The 19550-nt window shown below is 43.0% G+C and overlaps 1 protein-coding gene across 1 annotated transcript in view; it reads right to left on the bottom strand.

The window, feature by feature from the left end:
- Positions 1-19262, bottom strand: part of EPOR (erythropoietin receptor) — a 32744-nt gene extending 13482 nt beyond the window's left edge. The window contains exons 1-5 of the mRNA XM_061582200.1: positions 18821-19262; positions 11148-11289; positions 9551-9735; positions 4186-4337; positions 3950-4100 (exon numbers count right to left, since the gene is read on the bottom strand). Coding sequence (XP_061438184.1) covers positions 3950-4100; positions 4186-4337; positions 9551-9735; positions 11148-11289; positions 18821-18974 — 784 coding nt within the window. The 5' untranslated portion in view covers positions 18975-19262. The remainder of the gene's footprint in view (positions 1-3949; positions 4101-4185; positions 4338-9550; positions 9736-11147; positions 11290-18820) is intronic.
- Positions 19263-19550: the final 288 nt, after the last annotated feature.

The following is a 19550-nucleotide window of genomic DNA, read 5'->3' as shown; positions in this document are numbered from 1 at the left end:
ACCCCCTCTGCAAGCTTTAATAAGCCAAGAAGGGCAAGGGTCGAGAAGACATGCTGCTGGCCGCATCATCGCAAGCACCTTGTCTATGTCATCAGGTTGCATCAACTGAAACCGTTCCCAAGAAGTTGTAGCAGACGTTGCACTGGACACCTCATTGGGGACTACAGTAGATGTGGATGGGGCATCAATACTGCTATGGAGGCGAGCAACTTTACCCTCAAAGTGCCTTGCAAACAATTCACAGTTTGAAGCACATGAATCCCACCACAGAATCATGGGAACCGTAGTTTGTTAAGGGTGGTGGGAACTATAACTGTGAGAGGGAAACTACACCTTCCAAGATTCTTTAGGGAAAGTCATTTGCTTTAAATGTGAGTTGCATGTGCTTTAAACATATTGTGTGGATCTACTTAATAAACTTTGTCTGCATGTAAATAGTTTTAATTAATTTTTTAAAATGGAAATGAGCTATAAAGTTTACTGAGTGACCATGGGCTACTCACCATCTCTCAGCCTAATCTGTCCCTCAGGATGAAAACAACAGAAGGGAACTATGACCACCCCAAGTAAGAAGGGCACACTTAAAATGTAGAGGAAATAATTATGTACAACCTTAGTGTGAAATCAGATACTTATCAGGACATAGTATGAAGAAATATTTATGTAAGCATGATTGTCAAAGATATTTATTATTTACACAACCTGTAAAGATATTTATAGCACAATCCTATGTTTGTTTACTCAGAAGCAAGTCCTAGTGTATTCAATGGGGCTTACTCAAACAGGGAAGCGTGCAGAGAACTGCAACCTCAAGTGATAAGGAACTTCTCTCACTCAATCCAAAATTCAGAATCATGCCACTTTAAGCTGTTCTGCAACTGTTTATGCTTGTTTTATGGTTATTGGATTTTAACTGAATTTATTTCTTGTTGTGAGCTGCCTTGTTTTCCATTCAGCAACCCTACCTCACAGGGTTGTTGAAAAGACTCCATATACACACATATACTGGAGATGTAAAAATACATACACCCCATATAATAATTTATTGTCAAAACCAGTTGGTCATTACAGAACAATTTTTAAAAAGTCAGTATTAGTTTCCTACATAATAAAAGCAGTGATACCTAAGTAAGCCCTGCCTAATTGCTTTAAAAATAGGATTGGAGGGGGAGAGAAAGGTTTACAACACAAACACAATTCTTTGCTATGTTCACTCAAAGCCCCATTAATTTATAGCACAATCCTAACCATGTCTACTCAAAAGTAAGTCCTATTGAATTCAGTAGGGTTTACTCCGACTATGAGGAATTAGCACTGTAACTTTACTCCCAGAAAAAAGAGTATTGGATTAAAGCTTCATATTGGGAAGGTTTTCAAAACACTGCCCTCTTTAAAAGCCCAGGAAAATTTAAACTTATTTGACTTCTGCACACATGAAAGAAAAAGACTTTTGCTATTGCTGAAAACTATATACTTAATTTATGAGATTTTCAGATAAGCAAGAAAAAACAACAGTTTTCTGGCCTTGCAGTGGGGTCTAGCTACTTCCTGAAGGTCAACAAATCCCTTGTCAATGACAACCCTGACTTCACTTATTGGCTACAAACCTGAAAGGGCGGGGTTACAGCAGCCAGCTACGAGTTCATTTAACAGGAGTTGCAGGGGCAGCGGCTGATGTTTTGGTGTATCTCTTATGAACCAGACCACCTAGAAACTGAATTTTGTTTTAAGTGAAAGCTGAGATTCCAGTTATTAAGGTGACTCACTCAGAGACCCAGAAAGAACCCAAAAAATCTGGATTCTCCTGGCAAAAAGAGACCTGGCAACCCTAGCTGTGGGGGATTTCTGCTAGGAGCCTCCTGAGCTGACATTGGGACAGAACCTAGTGAGATACCTAGGAGTGTGTGAGCACAGGCTTTGGAGCCCTCCTTTAACGCAATGGAAAAAGAGGTTTCAATATCGGTCCCTGTGATTGGCCCACAGTATAAGTCACCTGGCTTGGACAGCCCTGGCATAAATGCTGGCCTTCTACCATTGCCTGGTCATCAGAGCAGTGCCTTCTTCCCTTTAAGCTTTACCTCTGCACCCAGCACTAGTCCTCAAGAGATCTTAAGCTGGAGAAACCTTTTAGATTTAGACTGTGGTACAGCTGCCTGTGGCAGGCAAACTGAAAATGGTTCTGTTTTCCTTCTGGAACAAATCCATGAACATTTTCCAAACAGTGGCATGAATTTTAGTAAAGCAGCATCTGCCTTACCCGAGGGTAAATCCCTTATCGATATAATTTTATGTAGTGATAATAATGTTGGGATAAGAGAGAAATTCAACTCTGTGAGTTAAGGTGAGTCACCCAGAGACCTGGAGAGGACCCAAAAAATCCAGAGTCTCCAGGGAAAAACCGGAGACCTGGCAATCCTGGTTCAAAAATTGGTGTGGCACACGACAATAACATTCGTTCATTCAGTTAAAATGGAGAATCCAGATGACATTGAAATTATACTGATGCCAGGCCATTGCAATCCAGTGTCCTCTTTTATTTTTCAAAGGCCTGGTTTGTGTTGAATTATTAAATTAAATATATATATAATAGCAGCTTGTCCAGTGCTACCAGTCAATGTGCTAAAGAAACTTCTCCCTGATATGGGCACGTTAGTTCACCGTTTCCTGCTGGCTCCTGGCCACAGTTGGAAATAGTTGCTTCCTATTAGTAGCCTACGCCAGAGGTTCCCAAACTTTCCCCCCCACAGCCCACTTGATAATTACTCATGGTCTTGGTGGTCCACTTAATGATTTTTCTGTCTGATGTAGCAATTGTAATGTGCTATCCAAGGTGCTGTATAATTATAATTGTATTTTTACAGACATGCCACAGACTACCTGAATGAAAATCACAACCCACAGTTTGGGAATCCCTGGCTTAAACAAGCCCAAATATTTTTATTATTACTATTGCTCCCAGGGCTGCAGTTAGGTCATGTTAGACTCTGGACTTAATGGCTTGTAGCCATCCCCCACCCCCCATTTTTAGATGGTAATGTGTATTTGCTTCAATTTTACTTCAAAATTTGGTAATCCAGCCCTGCAGCATCTTGAAGGCCCTCCTGCTCCTTGCACTGACAGCACTACAGGACTATGAATCTGCCTGACTAGTATTCGTTTGCAGTCTCTGATCAGAGTAACTCCCCACCATCTGAGGTGCAGTGTTGTAGCTTCAGGCCGCCCTGGGCTCCTTCATGAGGAAATGCAGGATATAAACTGAATGAATATGTACATACATATATACATCTTTCCACATTAAGACAGTCCACTGGCTACTACAGAAAAAAAATAATGCATCTTTATTTATTTTTAAATACACTAATGACCCTATGCACTCTGTGTGTATACGTACGTACACACACACATACACACACACGACTCCCATCAGCATCACCAATGTATGTACCTGTCTGTGCAAAACAGCTCTCTGGAGAAAGCCACTGTTGCAAATTCAAAGGTGGGGAGAGAATATAATCATGTTCTTGCATAGGTCTTTTTCCTTGCACAGCTCCTATTCACTTCAAATAAGCTTGTGCTAGATAAATGTACAGTGGGTTGTGCTCTCTTTACAGTTCCCTAATGTTGGGGGTTTGGTTAGTTTCAATGTTCTTGAGGATTTCATTGTTGTTGCCTTTGCGTTTTGTTTTTCCAGAAGGTGCCAACACAATTTAAGAAATGTCCTGCACCCACAAGGGCTAGAAACTTGCTTTAATTTTTTTTGTTCTTAAAAACACAAGCTTGGGTTCTCATGGTTTTATGGGCATCACTCCATGCTTCTGGGCAAATGGATGGCCAATACAGATTCCTTGATCCCTGATCAACAGCCTAGTATTAGCAAGGGGTTCATCTCCTAATTAAGCCTAGTCAATTAGATGGGCTTTTTCAACCAGCTTGCCCAAAGAACACTTACCACTGGGTATCACCACTGGCACTTCCTGCGACCAGCCACTCCAGTAGCCATCATAGCTGATTCCATTAGGCTTGGCCCGCACAGCCAATGTGTAGTGAGTCCCTCCCTTCATTTTCCTGAAGTAATATGTCTGCCCGCTAGCAATCTCCATCTGGAAGCAGAAGGATAAAAGCAGAGGTAAGAGGGAGGGAGGGAGGCACTTTCTAGAATCAGATAGCAAACAGACAATGACTTACCCGCTGGATTATGCTACCCTTATGGAAGATGGCCACCTCATAGCGGATGATGTTGTCCATGTGCTTAACGGGAGGGGGATGCCAGCTCACATTCAGCTGCCCTGGTGACTCCAACAGCTGCACTGTCAGGTTAGAGGGGGGATCCAGGAAAACTGGCAAATGGAGAAGAGGAAAAGAGCAGGATGTAAGAAGAGCCCAGTAGTTGAGTGACAGAGGTCTTCTGTCTTTTTTACATTTAGGAAGACGGAACCGACAGTGCACGTATAGCTCCTATTTCCTATCTAGGGCAGCCTCACGTTATCTTGCCTCTTCCAACTGACCACACCATTAGCCTCTGTCCAACAAGCAGCTGATGATCACAGAGACCCCAGCAGACATAGTGGTTGGGCACTACAGCCTACATTTACTTGGGAGCAAACTCCACTGACCTCAATGGGACTAACGTAAGCATAGGCTAGGGCAGTGGTTCTCAAATTTGTTTAGTTCAAGGCGCACTGTAAAACATACACAAATTTTCTGGTGCACTTCGTGTACAAAATTAAAAATATAATAATATATTTTAAACTATGAATAAAAAGAACTATACAAATGGGTTTCTTCTCATTTTTAAAATATACTTTCATAATATTCATGGCACACCTAGTCACCTCTTGAGGCGCACCAGTGTGCCGCGGCGCACTGTTTGAGAATCACTGGGCTAGGGTAAGCATAGGGTTATATTCTGGTAAGCTAGTTTTTCAGCTGATGACAGGGCTCCAAGCAACCCAACAGGTAGGATATCTACCCACCCCACCCCCTCTGGACAACACCTCTGTAGCTTTTGACACTTGATAGACATCTAGAAATTGAACATGGGAAGCTTTTTCTGGCATGGAGGCTTAAAGTTGGGGAAGCTTCACCTGCCCAGTTTCTTCCTGTTAAAAGTAAGCAGCCCTTGCCAACCTACTGCCATCCAGATGTTGTTAAACTAAAACTCCCATCATCAATAGCCATTGACCATGCTCACTGGGGGCTTGTAGTTCAAAACATCAGAGGGCACCAGCTTGGCAAATGCACTGCCACACACACACACACACTCAGGTAGTATGGATTATGCTAGTGTGGGAAGCAAGGTCTTTTTTCTTTCTGCTGGGGATCACCCTAAAGGCACCATTGGCCTCAAAGACTGGCTGCCTTGGGCAGGATATGAAGCAGCCTAAAGAAAGAGAATGGCCAAATCAATGCAGGCAAAGGACACCTACATTTTTTGATCCCTCTTTCATCATGGATCAACAAGAGAGGTTGGAAAGCTGTCAGGCTATAGATCTGGGGTCAGGGGAGATGAGCCTATATCTTTACCTTTTTGAATTTTCAGAAGTTCATAGACATACAAAGGCAGGCATATGTGCCATATATGTTGTGAAGGGAGTGTGCATGCATGCACATCATTCCCTGTGCTGCCCGTTCCCTTCCCAGTCAATGCTTTCCCAGTCAATGCTTCCATGGGCACTTCCAGACTGCCATTACCTTCAAGTGGGACTCCCTAGCTGAGCTGACGGAGGTGGTCTCGGGTGTACTGTTGAGATCCCCCAGACTGTTGGTTCTGGGGGATGTCAACATCCATGCTGAGGCCACCTTATCCAGGGCAGCTCAGGATTTAATGATCTCCATGACAACCATGGGACTGTCCCAACACGCCACTGTCCCAACACATGTAGCAGGGCATACTCTAGATCTGGTTTTTGCATCTAGACATGGAGTTGGTGATCTGAATGTGGGGGGCCTTACATCAGTCCCTCTGTCATGGACAGATCACTGCTTGCTGAAGTTTAGACTCACAGCAGCTTTTCCCCTCTGCAAGGGTGGGGGACCTATTAAGTTGGTCTGCCCCCAGAGACTAATGGATCCGGATGGTTTCCAAAGGGCTCTGGGGAGTTTTCCGGCTGCTAGGGCTGGCGCTCCTGTCGAAATCCTCCTTGATCTGTGGAATACAGAAATGCCCCAGGTGGTTGACATGATTCCTCCTGAGCACCCCCTCCTGTGTAGAGCTCATACAGCTCTATGGTATACCCCAGAGCTGAGAGCAATGAAACAATGTAGGAGACGGCTTGAGTGCAGATGGAGACGAACTCCTGGTGGATGCAATTACACACTGGTAAGTGCCTATGGTAAGCTATATTTAGGGGCAGTGAGGGCAGGAAAAAACCAATATTTTGCTGCCACTATCAAATCATCAATCTGCCACCCAGCAGAGCTCTTCAGAATAGTCCGGGGGCTATTACGCACTGGCCCCAAGGACATGGTAGAACCATCTGAGGCCCGCTGTAATGAATTTCCTAGGCACTTCCAGGATAAAATATTTAGCATTCGCCAGGACTAAGACTCCAGTGTTATAGCAGGTGAATGAAGCAAGGTATCCGAAACACAGCCTTATCCTGATTTTTTGGATGAGTTTCAGCTGGTACAGCTTGAGGACGTTGACAAGGTGCTTGGACAGGTTCGTGCAACCACTTCTGTGCTGGATCCTTGCCCTTCTTGGCTAATAATAGCTAGCAGGGATGGAACAGCTGGCTGGGCCAGGGAAGTGATTAATGCCTCTCTGCGAGAGGGGGTGGTCCCTGGCCGCCTGAAAGAGGCAGTAGTGAGACCACTCCTGAAGAGACCCTCCCTGGACCCAGAAATTTTTAATAACTATAGGCCAGTGGCAAATGTTCCATTCCTGGGCAAGGTCCTGGAACGAGTGGTTGCAGGCCAGCTCCAGACACTCTTGGATGAGACCGATTATCTGGATCCATTTCAGTCAGGTTTCAGGCCTGGTTTTGGCACGGAAACAGCCTTGGTCACCCTGTATGATGATCTCTGTTGGGAGAGAGACAGGGGGAGTGTGACTCTGTTGATTCTCCTTGATATCTCAGCGGCTTTTGATACCATCGACCATGGTAGCGTTTCTGGAAAGACTGGCTGAGTCGGAAGTGGGAGGGACTGCATGGTGGTGGTTCCGCTCCTACTTGGCTAAAGGTGGTGCTTCGGGAACACTGCTCGGCACCCTGGACTCTCCAGTATGGGGTTCCACAAGGGTCAGTTCTGTCCCCCATGTTGTTCAACATCTACATGAAACCGCTGGGTGTGGTCATCCGGAGTTTTGGAGTGCGTTGCCATCAATATGCTGATGACATGCAGCTCTATTTCTCCTTTTCATCTTCTTCAGGTGAGGCTGTCAATGTGCTGAACCGGTGCCTGGCTGCGACAATGGTCTGGATGAGGGCTAATAAACTGAGGCTCAATCCAGACAAGACTGAGATGAGTGGGTGGCTCTTCTGACCAGATGGTGGATGTCCAACCTGTCCAGGATGGGGTTGCACTCCCCCTGAAGGAGCAGGTTCGTAGCTTGGGGGTTCTCCTAGAATCACCTCTGTCACTTGAGGCTCAGGTAGTCTTGGTGGCATGGAGTGCCTTCTACCAACTTCGATTGGTGGCCCAGCTACGCCCTTATCTGGTCAGACAGTGGTCCATGCTCTGGTAATCTCCAAGTTAGATTACTGCAATGTACTCTACGTGGGGCTGCCTTTGAAGACGGTTCAGAAACTGCAGCTTGTACTAAACACAGATTGGTAACAGGAACTAGATGGTTCAAACATATAAAACCCATTCTGGCCCACTTGCATTGGCTGCCTGTATGTTTCCGAGCTCGATTCAAGGTGCTGGTTTTAACCTATAAAGCCTTACACAGCTTGGGATCACAATACCTGATGGAACACCTCTCCCGACATGAACCCACCCATATACTACACTCAACATCAAAGGCCCTCCTCCGGGTGCCTACTGCAAGGGAAGTTGGGAGAGTGGCAACAAGGGAGAGGGCCTTCTCAGTGGTGGCCCCCAAATTATGGAATGATCTCCCTGATGAGGTGCGCCTGGCACCAACACGGTTATCTTTTTGGCGCCAGGTCAAGACTTTCCTCTTCTCCCAGGCATTTTAGCATGTGTTTTAAATTGCTTTTTAAAAATGTGTTTTATAAATTTGTATATTTGTTTTTAATGTTTTTAATTGTTGTAAACTGCCGAGACAGCTTCGGCTATGGGGCAGTATATAAATGCAATAAATAATAATAATAATAATAATCACAACCGGCAAATTCATGTTGCACAATTAAAGTTGACTTGATGCTCTTGCACAACAAACCCAATTTCCCCAAAATTTGAGCTTTTACCGATAAGGAAAGTAATTGGAAAATGAACTGGACAGTGTAGGATAATTATTGTTTGATGCAACCTCCCCACAAATAAATCAGAATAAATGCTCAATAAATAGCAGATGTTGTCAAATCTCCCTGCAAAAAAATCAAGATGTATGCTCAATAAACAGGTCATCTGGAAGCAACCCATTTATCTTAACGAGGACAATCACATTTATACCTGAGTATCTGTTGCAGAAGAAATTATTTTAATCTAACTCAACAGCTTTTGGGGACCTGAGGATAAGGCATAGAATAGGGATGGGCAGATTTCAGGCTTACTTGTTTTTTCACTAGGATCCCAAGGTTTACCAATGACAGGCAGGTGCAATTGCAAAAGACATGCATTTAGAGTTAAATGAAAGGATGTCTCTCAGCTAGGGATGGAAGAATCTGTCATTTTTTGTTTTCTTAGTTTCTAATTTTTCCATTCTTAAATTCAGTTCTCCACATTTCTGCAGCAATTGGTGATTTTTAAAAAAATGCTCATGAAAATTCTTCAGCATTTTCATGCAAATTTCTCCTAATAAACGCATATTTGTATGCAGTTTTGACTAATGTACAGATTTTTGCAAGCATTTTCTCCTAATATAATGTATTTTTGTATGTTATTTTCACTAATATATTCACTTTATGCATACTTTCCCTTAATATATGCATTGGTTAGAGAACATTGGTTAGAGAACTACATCGCAAAATTTGAACAAGTGCAAATTTCAAAGGATGACTGTGTTTCAGTTCTCATATTGTTTTGGAAGTGCAAATTTGATATATTCTGCTTTAAATGCAAATTTCTTTCCCATTCCTACCTTGAGCACATTCTGAGCCATAGGCATTTCTTTTCCTTTCCATATCAGAACTGAACTGAGCTCACAGTCCTGTTGCACAAATGTCCACTCCCAGTCAACTGTCTTCATTTCAACAGCCTAATTTACTTGGTAAAGTCATTTTGTTGTTGCCATTGTTAAACCACTGTCAGTCAGAAATCCTTGCTGATCTACAACAAATAAACCTGAGATCTACCAGTAGATCCTGATCTATATTCTGCTCAACCCTGGCACAGAACATGGTTTCTTTCCCACTTTATGAAGACTCCAAGGTGTTGCAGGTCATTTCCTGCAAGGCCCATCAACCTCGTGCTGAGGACTTACGTAGTTTTTCCACAAAGATAGTTCTGTTGTACAGGGGTCTGTTGTGGGAGCGCCCATCAAAGACCTTGATCTCAAGTGGAATAAAAGCCAAAATGTCCTGCGTTTGAAAGAAGCAAGTGTAGCGTGTCGTATTTGCGGGTGTGAACTCCACAGTCAAATTACACGATCTCAGAGAATCATCGTCCCTGAATAAAAGCAAGCAGTAAATGTTATTAAAGTCTGAGAGGCAGCTCCTATTGTAAGCATTGTTCCTAGTGGAAACTGGAGGGCCAAAGCAAGAAGATGGACTTTAGGGGATTCTAGAGGACAAGGACAATGTATACGTTGCCCTGATGGCAGTTGTGATTCCTGGACTTTTTTTTTTTATAAGAGCTCCTCATCAATGCAAGTCAGTATACAACTAAAATTTGCATATGTTTATGTAGTGTACTGGCACTCCTGGCTTGCCATACCAGCAACTGCCTGGGCCAGTAAGCGCTTCTCAGGCACGGTAGTTTCAGTTCTGCATTACGAGCATTGGCCTGGTGCAGTTTCCCCCTCCATAAACCATTTGTATCAAAGTTTGTTTTGTTTATGTATACTTTGTATGAGCATCCTCTTCATTATGCTTTTTACTGGCAACAAAGGTGGAATACCTTTGAGGCACACAGAGTGTTGCTTCATGGATCAGAGAGAAGACATGGCTGGTTATTTCAAATCTATGTGACTTCAGTCTTCCTCACCACTGTTGCTCCTAGTTATGTGCTCCTCTGCTCATTCCCTCTTCTTCTGCTTCTCGGATCCCTGCCTCCTCTTTTCTGTCCACCTGCTAGGCCCCTGGCATTGCTCCTTTGACACAGTACTCTTTTTTTCTAACCTCTGAGAATTTGGGGGGAATAGTCTCAGGAAGGACACATGTGAGCCCCCCCCCCCCTACAAGATCGTTGGGCTTTCAAGGCACAAAGGCTCATGGGGTTTGGGTCACAAAAACGTATTTGAATCTACTACTATGTCATATGGCCCTCATTCTGACCTGGCTCCTTCACATCTGTATTTGTAACCATTGACAGAGTTTGTTAACATCTCATTGATGCATCTCTCAGGAATCTTTGTGGCTTCTTTCAAAACAGAACAGAGCTGGTAGCAAAAAAAAGGGGTGGAAGGGGGAAATTTTCCTGTAATGTATCATTGATTTAGTAAAGTCAAGGACATAGTTCTGTTAACTATCACTTGTTGGAAATATCTATTTCTTTCCTTTATAATTATCATGCCAGATTGGAATGACAGCCTTAATGGACTGTGTCTGTGAATAGTGGTGGTGGGAATTGCATCTACAGTGTGCTGAAATGGGAATGAGATTGGGCAATGGAACCCTCTATTCTGTAAACTTGGGTGGAATCAAGGGATAGGCCTACTGCTGTGGACAGATACAGGAGGATAGGAAGGGGAATGTCAACGAATGTCAGATTATGGGGATGGGGCTTGGCTGGACCTGGAGGTCTTGTGAAAACCAAGGGCAGCATAAGCCAGCAGGACTGAGCACCCTGAAGGATAATAATTCTAAGATCAGGCTGAGCCTTGAGACTGGTTGGTTCTGGTACAGTTTATAAGCACTTACCCATATTTGTATTGAAAGCTGTACTTGCTCTGATTGTTTTGCTCCACCGTGGGTTCCAATGTCTCCCAGAAGCAGGCCAGGTCTTCCAGATGCTGTGTGAAACACTTGGGGTCCACAGGTTCCTCATTCAACAGGTATGCAGCTAGGTGCAAAGCAGAGTGGCAGGCATAATGTTACACACAGAAATGGAAAAGCAGGCCTTCTCCACCTGTACCACACACCTCATCTTTGTCCAGTAAATATGTGCATTCTAAATGGAAAACTAGGGTTCTGCTGAAATTTCTCAGAGATGAATGTTCTGATCATATAAATATATATATCCTTCTGAACTGGAGAATTTCAGCCCTCCCTTGCAGGATACTCAGTGAAATGGTCTCCCCAATTTCACCACCTGTGAATAGGGTAGAGAATTTCAGGCATAGGGCCAGGCCTACCTGAGCCTCTTGTGTCAGTCAATGAACTGAGAGGGGTGTCGGAATGAGCACACCTCGTGTGCCACTGCCTGCCTAAGCCCCTGCCATCTGGTCCCCTGCTAAACCACCAGACTGAGTGCGCACCCCTCCCACCAGCCACTGCTGTGTCACTTGAGCCTTCATTGCCAGCAGCTGCCCTTTAGCCTGGTGTTTCTACAGCCAGACCAGCACCATGCCAGGCTGTGGTGGAACACAACTGGTGGGCCGCAGCAGCTGCTCACAGACTGAAGTCGAGCCATGTGAAGAGAGGCCTTGTACAGGCCTTTAAGTCTCACGAGACTTTGCCATGTGCTTGGCAACATCTCGTGAGGCTTGGGACAGTTTCTCTGCAGCACTGTAGTAGCTGCCATTTGCAGGCTCTGTCTTAAGCAGCACACTGCGGATCCAGTCATCATATTTAATATTATGTAAATATTGTTGACTGAAGCAATGAGCTTAGTTTCTACTCCTGCCAGTCCTCCTCTCTTAGCCCACTGCTTCCCATATCAACCAATATGAACTAACACTAGAGTCTCGCTCAACATTATTATTATTATTATTATTATTATTATTATTATTATAAATTTATTTATACCCCGCCTTTTGGCCAAAGGCCCTCAAGGCAGCTTACAAAGAAAGATAAACACAAGTATAAAAATACATCAAAGAAAGCAGTAAAAATTACAAAAATTAAACTAAATAACAAATAACATTATTAAGAAAAAAATGTCCAGGAAAGAAACTCAGAATTGAAGACCTTGTCTTAAAAAGACACCCATCCTCTTTCCTGCAATGTTTTGCATCTCAATGTCACAATTATCTGAAGCCTGTTCCAACGTTAAATGAGCTGAAATTTTTAAGAACCTCTGACCCATGGTTGTGCCTTTGGATGCAGTCCATGGTCTCTCCTTCTCAGTCCCTCCCCTCCCCTCCCCAGTGCAGCAATTAGACATTTGAGCAAAGGGGACTCGCCCCCCCAATCCTAATTGCAATGCAAGGAAGAATTTTCAGGGGATGGAAGCTGGGAAGGGTCTAAAGCAGGGATGGAGGACCTGTGGCCCTCCAGATGTTGTTGGATAACAACTCCCATCATCCTTGACCTTTGGCTATGCTGGCTAGAAGTGATAGGAATTGGATTCCAGCAACATCTGGAGGGATTAGAAACTTGTTCGCTTTTAAAAATTGAAATATGAGATTCTCAGACTCAAATGACACATGAAGTACGTGTGACTGCTACCTCCCCATTTCCTTCCTGCAATTCCACAGCATCTAGTTCAAGGAGATGCAAGGCATGTTGTCATTATGTTGTTTCCCAACCTCTCACAAGCAGCAGCCAAGGAAGGAGAGCATGTGCAGGAGAACTTTGAGTGCAATGTTATCATATCACTTTCTTTAACTAAACATTACCTGGGACTGGGAGAACAAAAGGAGGTTCAGTTTAGTGGTAGTCATGTGTTGCTTATAATGTGACATTTGGACTTTAGGAAACTGAATTCTGTGCACAATAATATTCTGCATTTTTTGCATGTGCACAGCATTGCAATTTTTATTGATTTACTAATCTTGTACAGCTGTTTTTATGTAGTTTTATTGTTTGCCACATTCTGTGCCATTTTGGCAGAAAAAGTTGGGTTACAAATGCATGAAATAATAAATAAATAAATCAGCAGCAGCAGAGGAACAGCATTCTGTGCATGCTCAAACATTCTTGTATTTATTCTTACTTTAAATGTTTTTGCATTGAGTTCTGGGCCTAAGCTGTGGAGGCCTGAAACTAAACTTTGCTACTAAAGGCCCTGCCTTGAGCCTGCCTCTTCTACAATTCCTCAGATAACTGCTGTCAAAATGTACAGTTCTTCAAATGGTGAAATACACGCTCGGAATAATACATTCAAAATCACATGATCAGCAGCTATGTATTTGATAGCCCGTTTCTCTTTCTTACATTACACACACACACAAGCCTTACAGCCATCTCCATCTGACATGTGTTTCCCAAGATAAGAGCTGGGTACACACCCTTGGTCCATGCTTTCCGTTCCCACCAGAGCCTGACCCAGTAGAGTCTGGATTGGGGAAAGAAGTACAGAAAAAGGAGGGGTACCAGTGGGGGGGATATGGGGGAAGCAACAACTTGTTCTTTTTTCCCCTTTTCCCTTTTATATGGCTACCAAAATAGGACAGGCAGGAATCCTTAGCCACTGGTGTCAGGTGAGGAGTTTTTAGGTAGATTGGGCTCAGGGTGGAGGGTTGTTTATGGAGGGTGAGTCAGAAGTGCAGGAGGGACAATCTCTTACTTTCTCCTTTTATTCCTGGATTTTGATACTACAAAAGTGACAATCCATGGGAAACTATTAATATCAGAGAATAACAGTGGTTAAGTTGTTGGCTAAACATATCTAGACCTCATAGATTTAGGGAACAGTTTGGAAATCTGAGAAATGTGTTTTGAAAAGGTAAAACTTGGCTATGCATAGCTTCTGTTGGTCACTGTGGAGAATTCAATCCCCTGCACAGTTCTTTGACTTTCGTTACTGTTTACGGTTCTCATTCCCTCTTTTCTGTGTCTCTCTACTCAGTTGCTTGCCTGTGAATTCCTACAGCTCCACTCTTTTTGTCCAAAGATGGATGCTTGCCAGAAAATGTCAGAGACTCTTTAAAAACCAAGTTATCTGCAGCACTGTAAAATATGCAAATGAAAATGCACATATGTAACTATAAAAAGTGTCTGAATCCACAATATGGATTTATTTTGTCTTTTTACAAAGGGCACACTTTCATCTTTACAATTCTGTGGAACACTCAGAATAGCCCAGATTTGATTTTAGCTACAGTCCCCAGGTGCTAAGATACCGAACTGTATTCAGTGCAACTGGTGGAAATGAAATAAAAGGCAGCTTTTTTAGATCTAATTTGTCCCTTCTTTCAAGGACTTTGAACTCTTTACCTCATTCTGGTACATCTGATCCCTGAACCCCTTACTTCCATTTGGTACTGGATGTCAAAGCAGGTCAGGGGAAGCAACTGTGCCCCACAGATTCAGGAATAGTAAAAGCTTTTGTCTCTGTCTACACAGCACTTCCATAACAATCCACCAAGAATGTACTTTGCACCAGCCCTACATTTAAATGAATGGAGGTTGTGCAAAAACGCTTCCATCAGCTGGGTTGTATGTAACCTTAGAATCCTGTTTTCCCATTTTGGGAATCATAAATCAAGAAAGCCAGTGAAAATGGAAAAGAATTCTGTGGAGGACTACAAGAATGATCTGGAAGGGGGAAAAATCGAGAAAGAAGAAGTTGCAAAAGCCAAACATGTTTAGCCCAAATCAGGAGAAAATATATTAATGGGTTTCAGATACTTAGAAAGGCATCCACTGAAGAGAGGGACAGGACAAGTTATCAGGAAAAACTTCCTAACTCCAAGAGTCACTCAGCAAAGGAGCAAGCTCTTGCCCATGGGGGCTCTGGAATCTGCATGGGGACAGGGATGTTCCTTTGCGTTACAGCAAGCAATATAGCTTTGATCCAAAAGCACGGGCAAGCAGATGCTGTGCATCCCATGTGTTTCTGCAAATGAGAACATAAGAAGAGCCTGCTGGATCGAGGAAATGGCCTGTCTAGTCCAGCATCCTGTTCTCACAGTGACCACTCTCTGCTCCCCTGCTAGGGATTGGTGACAATTTTGATACAGTTTGCATTTTAAGCAGAATTTATCAAATTTGACTTTCTGAATCAGTATGAGAACCAAAACACAGCAATCCTTCAAAATTCGCATATATTAGAATTTTGGGATGCAGTTCACCAACTAAACAATATTTACAAAAATGAATATATGAGTGAAAATAACATGCAAAATTGATTGATTGAAAAAAAAGCAAAAAAATGTGCACCTTTGCTAAAACTGCTTACAAAAATGAGTTTATTAGGAGAAATTCACACTAAAATGTTGGAGAATTTCCATGAGGATTTTTTTTTAAATGCAAATTGCTGCAGAAATGGGGAAGACTGAATTTAAGATTGGAAAAATGAGAAACTGAGAGAACTGAAATTGACAGACCTTTCCATCCCTACCCCTCGCTGTGGTTACCAGCAACGGGTATTCAGAAGCAAAGTGCCTTCAACTGTGGGGGCAGAGCATAGCCATCATGGCTAATAGCCACTGAGAGCTTTATCTGCCATGAATGTGTCTTTTGTGGCCATCATTGCCTCTTGTGGGACAACTATGTGCTGTGTGAAGAAGTGCTTTCTCTTGTCTGTCCTGAATCTTCCAACATTCAGTTTCATTGGATGTCCACGACTTCTAGTGTCACGAGAAAGGGAGAAAAACTTTTCTCTATGCACTTTCTCTATGCTAGGTATAATTTATACACTTCTATCATGTCATCTCTTACCCACCTTTTCTCTAAACTAAAGAGCCCCAAAGGCTGCAACCTTTCCTCATAGGGGAGTTGCTCCATCCCCAATCATTTTGGTTGCCCTTTTCTGAACCTGTTCTAGCTCTACAATATCCTTTTTGAGGTGAGGCAACCGAACTGTACACAATTTTCAAAATGCAGCCGCACCATAGATTTGTTTAATGGCATTATGACATGACTAGTTTTATTTTCAGTTCCTTTCCTAATGATCCCTAGCATGGAATTTGCCTTCTTCCCAGCTGCCGCACACTGGGTCAGCATCTTAACCTATGCCCCCAAGGTGTTCTTCCTGGTCAGTCTCCACCAGTTCAGACCTCAATTCGTGTATATGTGAAATTAAGATTCTTTTTGCCCCAACATGCATCACTTTACACTTGTTTACACTGAACTGCATTTGCCACTTTACTGCCCATTCACTCAGTTTGGAGAGGTCCTTTTGGAGCTCTTGGCAATCCATTGTTGTTTTAACGACCCTGAACAATTTAGTATCATCAGCAAACCTGGCCACCTCACTGCTCACCACTTACTCTAGATCATTTATGCAGAAGTTAAAAAGCATAGGTCCCAGTATTGATCCTTGGGTTCTCCCCTTTCTACATTCCGCCACTGAGAGAACTGTCCATTTATTCCTATTCTCTGCTCCTTAACCAGTTCCTGATCCACAAGATGAAAAGTTCCATCCAAAAGCTGGGAGCTACACATACATGTGTATTTCCTTCCATTGGATTGGAGCATGTGATCCTAAACTATTTTAAATGGAAGGGCTTGTCTCCACACAAAAGTATACGACGTGATTCATCAGTTGTCAACATGGAGCTGATTATACTCAACTGCTTCAGCTGAAACTGAACAAGGGATATAAAAGGAAATGAACGCTTGCTTTATTTGCTGAGATGACCTGTAAAGGGCTCATTCATATATGGTGAATCCTCCTCACTAGATGCTGCAGTCATAAAATGATGGACAAGGATTATTAAATTGACCCTAAGCAAACTGCCTCAAACTGTATCAGATTCCCTGGACATGCATATATGCATACACACGTGCTTGAACACACAGAGAAATGTGTAAAATCACAGGTGTTTTATAGTCTATGGTGCAGCTAATCATAACCAGTTATCACGATATTTAAGCAACCAATATTTAACAGGTAGTTAAGTAGGCACATGTACATGATAGATGCAGAATCCCACCAGGAGGAGGCTCCAGAAAAAAAAATAGTGTCAAAGTAGATTCTGGGATTGGGCTGACTTCTTACAATCTTTCCAATGGAAACAAGTATATATTTCACATTTTATTTTTCTAATTTCTATTTTTTTAAAAAAATTGGGTAGATGGGAAGGTAATTCTTAAAGAGGGCATTGGCCCCCATGTTATTAATCCCACATATTTAACTACTGGGTTTACAAATAAAAAATAGCATCTAATGAGTGATGTCAGGAAATTATAAAATATTTTTCTGATCTACAGAATTTAACTGCAGAATATTTATTTATTTATTTATTTATTGCACTTGTATACCGCCCCATAGCCGAAGCTCTCTGGGCGGTTGACAGCAATCAAAAACATTAAAACAAATATACAATTTAAACACATATTTTAAAAACATTTTAAAACACAATTTTAAAATTTAAAACAATATAAAAACAATTTAAAACACATGCTAAAATGTCTGGGAGAAGAGGAAAGTCTTGACCTGGCGCCGAAAAGATAACAGTGTTAGCGCCAGGCGCACCTTGTCAGCAACATCATTCCATAACTTGGGGGCCACCACTGAGAAGGCCCTCTCCCTTGTTGCCACATATTTGAGGGAAACAAGGTTATTAAACTGCCACATGGGGAATTGAGTACTTAGAAATTTTACATTTCTTTGTTAAATACACGCTTGGTTTGTGGGTCTATATGAAAGGGGTATATTGTTGTTAGTTCTACACATGGTCCTCCACAGGCAGCATCACTGTTGGAAGGTTTCCCTGTGGCAATTGCTGTTTTTTTGTTTTGTTTTTTGCTTTGGCTGCTAACTGCTTGCTACTGATCTTCAGTTAAATGCTGCTTTACCACAGAGTACAGGTGCTAAGCTAGAAATAAAGATCTGAAGGTCTGCAAAAAGGTTGTCAGCTTTAGAATCTCAAACTTTGGAATGCCTTATTTGGGTTATGTAAATCCCATTGACTTTTCAATTGGCCATCTCATCCCTTAAACAGAAACAGGCCCAAGAAATCCCTCCCTCCTCCGCAATCTGTTCCCCTTCCAGGTCATGCACACATTCATGTGAGAGGTAGCAACCTTTTAAAATTACTTTTTAAAAAGTTGATAGACTTAAAATGTACAAGAACAACACACTTGGCCTTACAAGAACTTGCTCCAGTAGTTCTCCCATCAGATTGTTTTTAAAGGAGCAATGACTGCCAAACAGCAGTTTCCAATTACAACTCTTCTAAGTTTTCATTCTACTTTTATAGAGTAAAGGAAGAAAGAGACAGACAGTGAGAGATTAGAGAGAACTGTGAGAAGGTAATGAAGTACATAAAATACTCTAGATTTGATTAGATCAATTTTGCCCAGGGCGCCTCATATTCTATTATCACACCACTACAGTATAGTGCAATCCAAGGTACCGGAGCCTCTGCCTCTAACCACCTGCAGGATGGACATACATAGTACATTAAGTTCCTCACTCAGCATAGCAGCTTCTCTTCACTCCTTGACAGACACCATCTCCCCAACTGACTATTGCTCTCTGATCCCCTCAACCCTCACACTGACTGGGCCCAGCTGGCCAGCCAAGTCCTCAAGCGTGGTACCTTTGCTGTTGAAGATAGTCCCAAGATTTCCAGGCCCCTCCTGAGAGGAGCCAGAGGCCCAAAGCACCAGAACCCAAACAGCAGCAGTACATCTCCAGCCTTGCTCCATGCTTGCAGGGTGAATGTGGGTCTCCCGCCAGAAACGTCTTTCCATCTGCTCTGCAAGTCTGCATCTGCTTACTCTTGCTTTGCTCCCCAGCTGGAGGCTACAGATAAGGGGCGGGCTCTTCTGAGTGCTGGTGGTAGTGGCAGCACCAGCAACAGGACCAACAGCAAGAGCAGCAACACTGAGCAGAGACTGAACAGCAGGGAACCTTCCGTCCTCACTCAGCCCTCCCTGCAAATTTCTCCCAAGTGTGAAGACAGGTCACTGCATTGCTGGTCTATTGAGGGCAGGCAAGGACCCTGCCAGAGGGATGCAGCTGTAGGCTAAGCATTATGAAGAACTTCCAAACTGCAGGAGGCTTCCCGTGGTAGTTATGGACTCTCCTTCCTTAAGGGCTGATAAGAAAAGGATGGAGAAATGGCTGCTGGAACTGCTATAGGGTTATCAGGGCAAGGTGACCTGTGGGGCCTCCCAACTCTGAGCTTTCAAACTCAAAGCAAATGCATTAGGACCAAGACCTGTTGTACTTCATATGGGATAATCTCACTGTGAGCCAACTTTCCTTTTTAGGAAAGGTACTTAATTCACATTAATGCAGGCTTGTATCTGGAAACTGTGTAGTGC

Source organism: Rhineura floridana, chromosome 1 (genome assembly GCF_030035675.1).
Source record: "Rhineura floridana isolate rRhiFlo1 chromosome 1, rRhiFlo1.hap2, whole genome shotgun sequence".
NCBI classification, from domain to species: Eukaryota; Metazoa; Chordata; class Lepidosauria; order Squamata; family Rhineuridae; genus Rhineura; species Rhineura floridana.
The sequence above is the reverse complement of the archived record's forward strand: the minus strand, read 5'-3'. Positions and strand labels throughout refer to the sequence as shown.